Here is an 11,225-nt window from a genome sequence, read left to right on the forward strand (position 1 = left end):
ACTGCCTGCTGATAATCCCTGGTTAGTGGATGGGGAGATCTACAAAAGAGCTGTTGATAACAACACTTTTAAATAAAACCAGAACAACAACATGTAAATGACTCTAAAACTGTCTGTTAGTGAGTTGGGGTTACCCAGTTGTGTACCTTGTCCTTTCAGACTGACTGGTTCAGCAAGGCAGCACCGTGTGAGAACGTGTTCCTGTCACCAGAGACCTCAGGGGTTTCCTCACACCTGCTTGTAACTGTAACATGGTACCTTGAAGAGAGGATGGAGTAACTAATGAGGTCTCCACATGCATATAGGAGTTTAAATATGAGATTGACTATATTTATTAAAATATACCTAGAGTAATGTTTATAAAGATTAATGTTTCAGGTGTGTTGAGCAGTAACACTAAGTAATAAAATCAAGTCCACTGGTGCTTCTACAAATCAGCCCTTAATTTTAGTCTTTACATAGCACAAAAAGAGTTTAAGAGTATCACATTGTGTAAGTAGGTTCATCAGGCTGCATTGGGACTAAATCTTTTCCTGTAAGCAGCAGACAGATGCTGCTGCCCAGCATTTTAGGTGGTTGTTTAATGTTGGCCTACCTGTTCTTTTGATACCGCTTTTTTCTGCACATAATTTCTCTTCAGTGAGAAGAAGGGTTGGCTTTTTGAACCATCAGAGCAACAGGCCCTGCAGAAGAGAAGAAAGCAAGCTCATACAGTTAAACGAATGGTAGAATCTATCAAATTGTATCAACTAGAAATCACTTTTTAAAATGCTCATTACTCAAGAGTCTGGCAGAGCCACATCTATTTAATTGCTTCTGTTCCCTACAAAGACTGAAGCTGTGGTCTTTGAAGAAGAAATGTCACAACTGAGGCAGGTGTGCTGCTTAAGGACTGGCTTCAAATGGGCCTCGGAGTGCTGGGGAACAGTCTGGACAAGCTGAAGAGGAACAATTCAGTCTGAAAGAACCAGCAGAATTAATTTGGGAGTCCCAGCTCCCTGCCAGTCTTACATAACTGGCAGTGTCTAGAGCTTTATCTAGTTCATGCTAAACAAACTGGGAAAATAGCAAAGGAGAGTACAGGAAAGGAAATTGATAGTGAATACACTTTTCAGTTAATGTATGTGAGGAATGGATTTTAAGGCATTTTGTCTTTTTATTGCATATGTGGTAGAGAATGAGAAAATGAGAAGAAAACGACAAGTATCTGAAGCATTTTAGCAGCATAAAAATGGAAATATTATATCATCCCTACAGGATGCATTTGAGGGAATAAGTAGTTGTAGGTATTGGAATCTTTTTTTGGCATGGTATGTTTTAATATTTATTTATTTAAGCTGTTGGATGTAATCAGATAACTTTATCTTTGGTATTATGTATTGTTTTTCTAGTTAGTAGAATAAGTGAGTGAAATCTTTCATTCGATCAGAGTGTAGGTATTTCTGTCCTGAAAACTGCTAAAAAATTGCTCCACAGGCCAACATGAAACTTTCATTGATCTACCCATGGAGCAGAGTCTCCTTGTAGAGAAAGATTTCAGTACATTAGAGCATCACATCTGCTGAGTTAACTGCATGTCTGATCTCTGATGCCCTTCTTGAAGGTATAATTTTAAACGTTTATCCATTACTTACCCTAGAGCTGGAATCCATCTTTTTCTCCCTCCCAAACAGAGGTTTAGAGTGAATCATAGAAGTCTTCAGATAACTAGCTTTGCCATCCTGAACTATGTTGAACATCTTTGGCTTTCATTCTTAGAGGGAGGACAAGAGATTTAGGCAATAGCTTATTAGGTGTTCAGTCATCTCACAGAGAGTCTTTGAGAGGACTACAGTATATTATGTTTTCTTCCATGGATATGACTCTTAATCACCACTTCCTCTCAGTTCTTGGAAGAAATATAGATTATCTGGTACCTAGATTAAATCATCAAGTTCATTTAATTTCAGGACCTTTCTTTGTCAGGCCTCTTGAAACAGGTAAGCTTAACGTATACTGTTTTCACAGAAGGCAAAGCTTGAAAAGGCTGGATGGCTACGTAGTTCCAGTACTGGAAATGTCTCCCTGCCTCCCCCTGGTTAATTTTTATTTTTACAGAAGGCTCACTCATCAAGCCAAGAATATACAGCTATAAATATTCCTTCAGCATTTCTCTACTGCAAGACATAGTGTACAGTTGAAGTGCCTGATCTCAAGAACTAAACTCCAACAGTCTACATTGGAGACTGGATCCAGGACTCTTTGAAGTCACTGAAAAAACTCCCATCAAATTTAGTAGTTTGCGAGTCTTTAGAGCCTCTTCTACAAGGAATCAGGTCCACTTAGATTTAACTGTGTTTTTGGAAAGGAATTAAATGTGGATTTTACTGCTTAGGCACATAAAAGGTAGGCATTATTGTCAAGCTATGAGAAGAATACAGCTTGTCCTGTATCTGGAGACTGAACAGGGCTCTTCTTCCTCAGTGGGCTCCAGTCTCCAATCCATCGTACATGTACCTGCCCATGTTTCCATCGGGGAAATAAAGTCAGAGAGAGGAATACAGGATATATTCCTACCTCTTTTCTCTTCACGTATCCTCTGGGGCAGTTCAGTACCAAACACAGATGGAAAGCAGCAGGCACCTGTACCTTTATAAGGGGATGCACCTCTTTTCTATATGAAAAAGAGCTTCCTTTTATCTGGATCAATCCACTACTATATTGAAGGTGCTTGCAGCCTGTGGTGGGTTGACCTTGGCCAACTGCCAGGCACCCACCCAGCCACTTTCTGCCCTCCTCAATAGCACTGGCAGAGAAAATGTGATGAAAAAGCTCATGGGTCAAGATAAAGACAGGGAGATCACAAAGCCAATGTATCATTTAGCTATGTTCAGTTCTGATACCCTTTGCCAGAAAACAGACCTTTCTGTCATGAGGGTAAGAGAGCAAATGAAAAAAATGGTTGTAGACTGCAGCCCCAGAGATTCCCAAGCTATTGGGATTGTAGAAAACTAGGTATGCAATTGTTATGCCTGTGGAAAAAAGGTCCGGTGGTTTAGTGCTGGTCAGAGCTGCTCAACAACACTTAATACCAGATGAGCCTAAAGAAGAAAGTAAATCGGTTCTAATAGAGAAGAGCTATGTTTTAATTATTGTGTTGAAAATACAGAAAAGTGTGCAAATGGGAAAACAAGTGTACCTGATAGCAATCTCATGTTCTGTCTGTCACTCAAATTTTCCCTGTGGCGTCTCTGTGGAGGCTGTGGGGCTAGCTTACAAAATGCTGCCTCCTGAGAGTTGGTTTGCCAGCTGGAATTTGGGCATATTTAGCCACAAGAACCAAAAGGTCAAGTCCATATCACTTTGCTTCCTATATTCTGTCTTGGAGTCAAACTACGACATTAATAAATGGGCTAACCAGTTCAATCTTTATTTACCCTGGCTTCCTTGCCAGAGAGCTTTTTTTTGAGATGGACCCCCTCCTCTCTGTACATTTTTCGTTTCAGAATTTATTTCCTGGTACTTCCCTTACCCCCAGAATGCAATTTCTGGCTTTAGACGAGAGATATAATTGTGATAACTTGTGGTTCTTCTTTCCCCATTCTTTGAGACTGAGATATAAAAAGGAAATGCAGCAAATTACTCCTTCCCCTTCACTGAGATCGTCTTCCTTTCCAAACTGTTACAATAAGTTATTTACCAAGAGAATTATTCACTGTGCACATATCTTAGCCATGTCTTTATTCCTGGTTCTCAGCTTTTCATACATGATGGCTAACTTAGTGGATGTGAGAGCACTTATGTTTCCTTGGATGCAGGATGAAGAGACTCAGCCCCGTCTCAGGGCAAGCCTGGGCCCACGTTTGCTTTGCTTGTACCGCTGGCATCGTGGTATCCAGGAAGGGCTCAGGCTCGTGGTCCAGAAGGAGCTGTGGCACACTGTGGACAGGGTCCACACCTGGACAGCTAGGTGATCATGCAGATGAGACACACCATTACCACCAGACTTGATGCAGCTGCAGAGCCATAGCAAGGCCATATTACTAATATAAATGACAGATTCTGTGTTTAGAGTGGGTTTTTTTCAGAATAACTTCTGCTTTTTCGAAGTACCTTTCCTGTCTGCCCCTCTATCAGTTTTGGTGCTTCTGCTGTTGCAGTTCTCAAATTGGAAATAAAACAGTTGCAACAGCTCAGTGAATCTTTCTTTTTCTTTTCTTATGTTTCTGTTTGCAGATCACGCAGTAGCTGAAATTGAGAAAAAGATTATAGAAGCTTTTGAGGTGTTTGACCATGAATGCAATAAAACTGCGGATGTCAGGTTTGTAAATATCTTCACACAGAAATATTACAGGATCTAGTATAGAGATAAAGAACTCCTTAAACCTGCATCTGCTTTATCAGAAAATGTAATTGAAACAATCCTTTTGGCCCTGATCAGACAAGTATGTCTTTGCTTATTTAATAGAAATTTTGCATTGTTCAGTGGTTGAAGACTGAGGCTGGCTCGAGAGGGGGATGGTGGGACTGGTGGAGTCAAGAGGCAAGAGGAAACTGCAGCTAGACAAGTCTAAGGCTACAATTATTACTAGCAAATCTCTGCTCTGATAGCTCATTTGGCACTATAGGTCCTGGATCCCGTATGGATCCCCTTGCTTTCGGGTTAGTCCCAGCGCATCAAGGAGTGTCCCTGCCAGTGTGTGTTACAGTTACCTGCTCTCAGTAGGTGTCCCCAGCTGCTATGCATCCCGCACATCTCTCTTCCTCTGGGGTAATGTGGGAGGTGGATGTTGCTCTGACAGGGAGGTGTTTTTAGGAGACTTGGAAGAAAATTGCATACAATTTGATTATATAATTTAATAATGATGATGATGATGATGATGATGATGATGATGATAATGATAATACAAACATAAAGATGATGATACTGGATTGATTGCACCAAAAGTCCATTTAGCCCAGTACCCTTACCTGAGCTACTAGTAGTTACTTGGGGGAGGAATATAAGGAATCGAGCAAATACGCAGTATTTCCTGTTCGTTTTTGTACATCTGCCACATTATGATTTCAGTGGTGCCTGGGTTTTTTTGGACTTATGATAAATAGTGAACAATTGTTCTCTATTAATATTCTCGACACCATTAATGATTTCCTAGCTGTCTGTCACATCCCTCCTCCATCACAGTAGTTTAAGGCTGAAGAGTCTGGATGTGTTTAATCTCTTAGGAGATGCCATTCCATAGCTCTGGCTGTACTTTTTTGTGCTCCTTCTTGTTCAGCTATCTCCTTTTTGAAATGGGATGACCAGAACTGGGCAAATGGGATGCACAGGTCAGGAGGGAGAGCTGCATGTTCTATACCTTTATCATGCAATGCTATGGAAATACAAACAAAATATATGTCTGAGGGAGTAAGAAAAAGTTCAGTGGAAGAAAAAAACATGGACTGTTAGACTGATCAGGGCATAACTGGCTACAAGATACAGAGGTAAAGTCAAATTTAAAAATTCCCAAATAATCTTAATTCTGGTATTTTTTAAATCCATCTATTTGACAGTGCTATTTTAACTTCATTTTAACATAAACATCCATACATATAACAATATGGCTGTTGTTATAACATACAGGAAACACATGTTTATGTCTCACTGAGCAGGTTCTGAAGTTGTTCCAAGCTGTTGTCATTAAAGTTTACTGAAGTAATTTTTCATATTTCCAATTACTATTTTCACAAGAATATCACCAGAGCTTTTAATTATAAATCAATTATTGAGTATAAACACTACAAAGGACTGTGAGAACTGGTGAAATTGTTGTCATCAGACATTCCTCACAAAGCCAGATTGGAAAACATCTTTCAATGTTCCAAACATCTTTTCTACGGTAATAAACAGAGGCTACAAAATATTTATATGATGGTTTTAGCAATGCATGCTTACTAGTGCCTCTAAATTTAAGAAATTATGGGTACTTCATAGAAGTGAAATGATTTTTCAGTTATACTACATAGGGAAAATTTCAGGGTATGACTCCACACTCGGTACAATTGCTGTCTCCCATGGGGCTCTTTGGGAAGCGTGCTCACTTAAATCTCTTGGCCCATCCCCAGGGAGGTGCCTGGTGCCTGGCCCATGCCCCAGGGATGTTCCTGGCTGGGGCTGCCCCCGTGCCCCCTGGCTGCCCTGCTCCTGGCTGGGCGGTGGGACGGGCCCTGGCTGCCCGGCCCTGCCTTGCCACCACCCATGGGGAGGCCCTGCCACTACCACCCCCCCAGCCCTGGGGAGCCCCTAGCCCTCACTGCACCATGACATACTAGTGGCTTATTTGTTTGTCATTTGCATCTGCAGTCCTGGCTAAATAGCTGTAAAATTTGCTACACTCCTCACTCTATTATATAATGGATATAGAGCTTGATAAAATGTTATAACAATGAAATGATACAGATAGACTTTATAAAGATTTGTTCATTCAGCCAGTAAGTCATAACATGTGAGGGGGGACATTCAAAAGTCTATTTAACGTAGTAAATGCACAATTTCACATTAATTTTTTATCATAGTACAGTTACTGACAATGAACAATAATTTATTGTCTAACTATTCCTAGCTTCATATTGCAGGGCTGTGTCACAATAATGGGATTATTAACAGCTGATTATCTTGTATCAGAAGGTGGCAGTACAGCACAATTCTTAACCACAGTTGTAGACATATGAATATTATTGCCTGAAATATCGGATACGTGTGAAGAATATGTAAAATTATCCTGGATTGACTGGCCAACACCAGTATTGCATGACTCCTAATGCAAATGCAAATTACTAAGAAATTAAGCATGAGGAAGACAGTATTGTTTCATGCTGCTTACAACACACCCTGAGTCAAGGGCTTTCATGATTTTGCAAATCTTGTTGTTGAAAGTGTTACATCTAGGGTGAAAACCATGACCCAAAATTTTATTGTGTCTGTGTAACAAAGCCTGTATGGACATAAACTCATTTTAACCATCATTTTTGTGGTTTCAAACTGTGTGTTGACAAACTACACAGCAGAAACTGCAGCTCCTGAACTAAGTGAGAGGAAGTGTCTGGGAGGAAAATACAGTTTCCTATCTGGGTCCTTTAAACTCCGTGTTACTACCAAATGTGACATGACTTTTTTGACCATAGACACTGCAAACAATACCCTCATGCTGGCACATGCACAGACTGCCAGAAACAGCAGCCAGCAATGCCAGTTTTTGCAAACTCTTTCAGGGCCTGGCTTACCTTAGTCACATCGCAGTTTTGCTGATGTGAGAGGTGAGGCAGGAGGTTGATGGCAGCCTTCCCATCTCTGGCACTCTGTGAGAGTAGAAATAGTGTGGGACAGCAGGGAGGCATGATTTGGGTTGGGTGTTTTACTGGGGGAGGCAGAGTATATTTACAAGTATCTTTTAGCTGGAAAAGACGAGGGAGTGCAGGAGTGAGAGCCTCAAATACAGTATATCCATACTAGAAATAGTATGCATGGACAAGAATTATAAAAATAGGACTAAATGTCTGACCTCATTGAGGCCAATAGCCAAACTTCCATTCGCGTCCACAGGGGGCAAGGTTTCACTGAGTCATTTGAGCAGATGGCTTCGTTTGGTAACAACTGTATGTGTGGGACTGGGTTTTATTTTGTAGCTATTTTTGCGCAGCCGGCCTTTTCCTCTCTTTTGTCTACTGTAGTGCTTCTCACATATTTTCAATCAGAATGGGAGCTCCTTAGGACCTGTCTGAGGAGACCGAAGGCTGATCCATGTAATTTTACGTGCGCTTGGTGTGCCACATTTGAGGCCTTACTGTTGTAAGACAATTTTACAAAGGTCATTGCTTCTTGTATCTACCATTTTTATTAGGCCATCTTATTTTTTCCCCCAAATGTACTGGTGAAGATGAGGAAAGCACGGAGGTTTGAATCATGGGAACCACCAGCACTGTGGATACTTATTCAAATGTGCTTGAATTTCTGTGGTGTAGAATTGGACTTAAAATCACAAGCAATATTGATGCTTCTGTTACTTTGTTTTCAATCATACCATAAATCTCATTAGTACTCTTTTTTACGGCTTTTCAGTACTTTTGCATCTAGTCTGTGATGTTGTTCATCTTTAACTTTTTTGAGGCATTGCCACTTTGGTCAGAATTTTATTTAGAGCCTCAGAACAACTGCACGAGGTTCAGCAATAAATGCAAGCTATGAATATATTTTGCAGCGTGAACAGGGTGGTGATAAGCCAGTGTGTTGGTCCATTCGACTCTTTCAGAGCACAGCAGGGGCATAGCAGGGCTGCCTCCTTCCTGACTTTTTGTAATTGTTCTTTACTGCAGTTAGAATTTGCATCTTTATAGCGTTTAATGTAAAAATATAGGTTTCAAAGTGTTTTATTAACTACATAAATGTAGACTTTACAGAAATTAAGCTTAACAATTAGAGGACGGCAGTTGAAAAGTAACCTGCACACAGTACACTGCAACACAATGGTAAAGAAGAATTTTTGAGGAAAGTCACAGGAACAATTATACTCTTCCAAAAAGCTCCAGAATATTTAATGTCTGTAAAAATAGACATTGCTTACAGAGACATCATCTTAAAAGTCCACATACATGTGCTTGTGTGCTTGTACATGGACACTTCTGTACGCAAGCTCTGAATTGATATCTGGATTCTCCACAGACACTCTTGTCTTGCAGATTTGCTGACAAAGATGTTCTTTCTTTCTTTCAGAGAGGTTGGTTCAATTGTCAGGTCACTGGGTTGCTTCCCAACTGAGGCGGAACTACATGAACTGCTTGCAAAGGTAAATGTTTAGATCTTTTGTATTTTTTTCAGTCTTGCACACGTTTGGCCCTTCCGCCTTGCTATGTGGGAAACCTAAGCTTTTTTCCCAGAGGTTGGAAGTGTCATGAAAATGATTCAGGCAGGCAGGCAGTCTCTCAGGTTGCCCTGAAGCAAGCCTTTAGGCTGATGAGGTAACAACACTGATGGGTTAAAATGAGGAGTCTTTGACTCTCTTTTACCCCAGAGGGTCACTGTGACGCTGTGCCAAGCTGGAGGGCCGTTTATAGAAAATGGAGGAAAAATTGGTTTTGGCTGATGAAAAAGAATGTCCTAAACCTCAGTCGGATTAGGATAGCCAAACCCTAACCATCTCACTCTTCTGGACATGTCATGGGCACACACTGATGATTAAGTAATAAAAATTAGTTCTTGAGCAGGTGTCAAAATTATACATCAAATTCAAAAAATACACAGAGGGAAGACCTGCTATGTTTTTCACTGGGACCTGTTATTACTATCTTATAGCTAGACCCCTCAACTTTCTGTCCTTCCTGAGGTCTCTGCCAGTCTTGAGATTTCTCAGTTATAGATAAGTAATCTTTTCTTACTTGATCACTTAAGCCTGTAAGTCAGAATTCAGACATAAAACCTTGCCAGCCCTGTCAGTCCTGCCATTCTTCCAATGATATGCAGGAGTAAAGAACTTCAATCACATTTCTCCACAGTTTTTTCCTACACTAATTTTTGTCTCCTTACCTCACGCTTGTAATAGAAAGGACGGTGTACTGGTGCCTTGGCAGGGTATGGTTAATATCGCTGGCAAAAGTATGCATGCTTTATAGATGACTTGTATGTTATATACCATAAAATTGAAAAGTTACTAATAATTATGAAATATAGTAAATACTAAAATGACACCAGTTACCCAGGAATAGGCTTTCTTTGAGAGATTCTACTAGGAGGTTGTGGGGGCAGTGGTGGTGGGGTTGGCTTAGTTTGTGGAGGAGCTGGTTGCTGTTTAGATTGCTGGTTCAAAGCTTCTATAATGCTGGCTGTCTTTGCCACTGGAGGTGGTGGTGCTGGAGAAAGCACATCTATAGAAGAAAGTTAGACAGTGAAATTAAATTAAATTTCTATTTACCATTTTGTAATGTAAACACTTACTTCCCTGTAAGTGACTTCACATTCTTTTTGCAAACAGATATGCTGCCTGAAGGAATGGAAGATGCTGGGGCTGAGAGGTGGGGGAAGGATTTTTCTCTTTTTCATATATAGGTCAGGATACTGGGAATTGCTCTCTCTTACTCTTTTCTTCCTGTCCCCAACAAAAATTTGGATGGTTGCAGTAGTAGTCTCTCCTCAGTAGCCTTGTCTGGTCTCTTGTAGATCAGAATTTAGTGTGAGAAATCTTGTGCTAAGTCCTGTGAAAATGATGCAGCTGCTTCAGATGAGGAAGTGCAAAGAACCATCAGAGGAGAAAGATCTTTTAACATGATGCTGCAATCTGTCTGCACCGGTTCTGTACTGTCAGTACCAGATTGTCCCAGCTCCCACTGATAAACAAGACAAAATGGAAAGAGAAATTATGGTGCTTAATATAGATGATATTTTTAGTGGCCCACAGAGATTTTTGTTTGCAGCAAATGAACAGTGCAACTGACTCAAGATACAGAATTGAGAAAAGGAAGGGGATACTTTGACTCCCCTGCCCCCAGTCCAGGGGAACCAGGAGAGCTTAAGGCCTGCATCCCCTCCCAAAGAGATTGGACTTTCTATTTTTTTTTTTTTTTTCAATTTTCAGCATTATTGAAAATTTGAGATAAGTAATACATAATAAAGTACAATGCAATGCAGCTATGAGGCGGAAGATTCTTGACATACAACAGTATAACATGTTTGCAATTGTTGATTATAAGAATTACAAATATTGCAAGAAGAAAGAATACATTCAGGAGTAATGGTTAACCTTAAAGAACACTGTACTGGAAGTTAAATCTCAAAGAAGGTTTCATGGTGTCTGTAAATGAAACCTTGGCATAGGTTTAGTACGAGAAGAACACTATCTTCTTCCAGAACCCTTAATGTATTATATTAATCACTAATATATCTTAATTTGTATAAGATACTATTACCGTTAACTATGGTAATACCATTTTATCTTAATTTAGGTAAAGTAAAAATTGTCTCTGTTGGCCAGAGGTGGGGGAGGGTGAGCGAGCGGCTGGGTGGTACTTAGTTGCCGACTGGGGTTAAACCACAGCAGTCCTTTTTGGCACCCAACGTGGGGCTCAAAGGGTTGAGATAACAACAGATCTGACCACAGTGTGTTAAAACAAATTTGTTATCAGCATTCATTATATTAGTTTAGTAGTTGCTGGTCACAATGTTAATTTATTTGCTCTCAAAGTTGTTGTATTTGTTCTCAGAGTTGTGTTATGTA

At 40.3% G+C, this 11,225-nt stretch overlaps 1 protein-coding gene across 1 annotated transcript in view; it reads left to right on the forward strand.

Annotated features, from left to right (window-relative positions):
• EFCAB2 (EF-hand calcium binding domain 2) overlaps positions 1-11,225 on the forward strand; it is a 34,057-nt gene that overhangs the window by 12,005 nt on the left and 10,827 nt on the right. The window contains exons 2-3 of the mRNA XM_009321267.1: positions 4,216-4,300; positions 8,732-8,804. Coding sequence (XP_009319542.1) covers positions 4,216-4,300; positions 8,732-8,804 — 158 coding nt within the window. The remainder of the gene's footprint in view (positions 1-4,215; positions 4,301-8,731; positions 8,805-11,225) is intronic.

Source organism: Pygoscelis adeliae, unplaced genomic scaffold, assembly GCF_000699105.1.
Source record: "Pygoscelis adeliae isolate BGI_AS28 unplaced genomic scaffold, ASM69910v1 Scaffold463, whole genome shotgun sequence".
Taxonomy (NCBI): Eukaryota; Metazoa; Chordata; class Aves; order Sphenisciformes; family Spheniscidae; genus Pygoscelis; species Pygoscelis adeliae.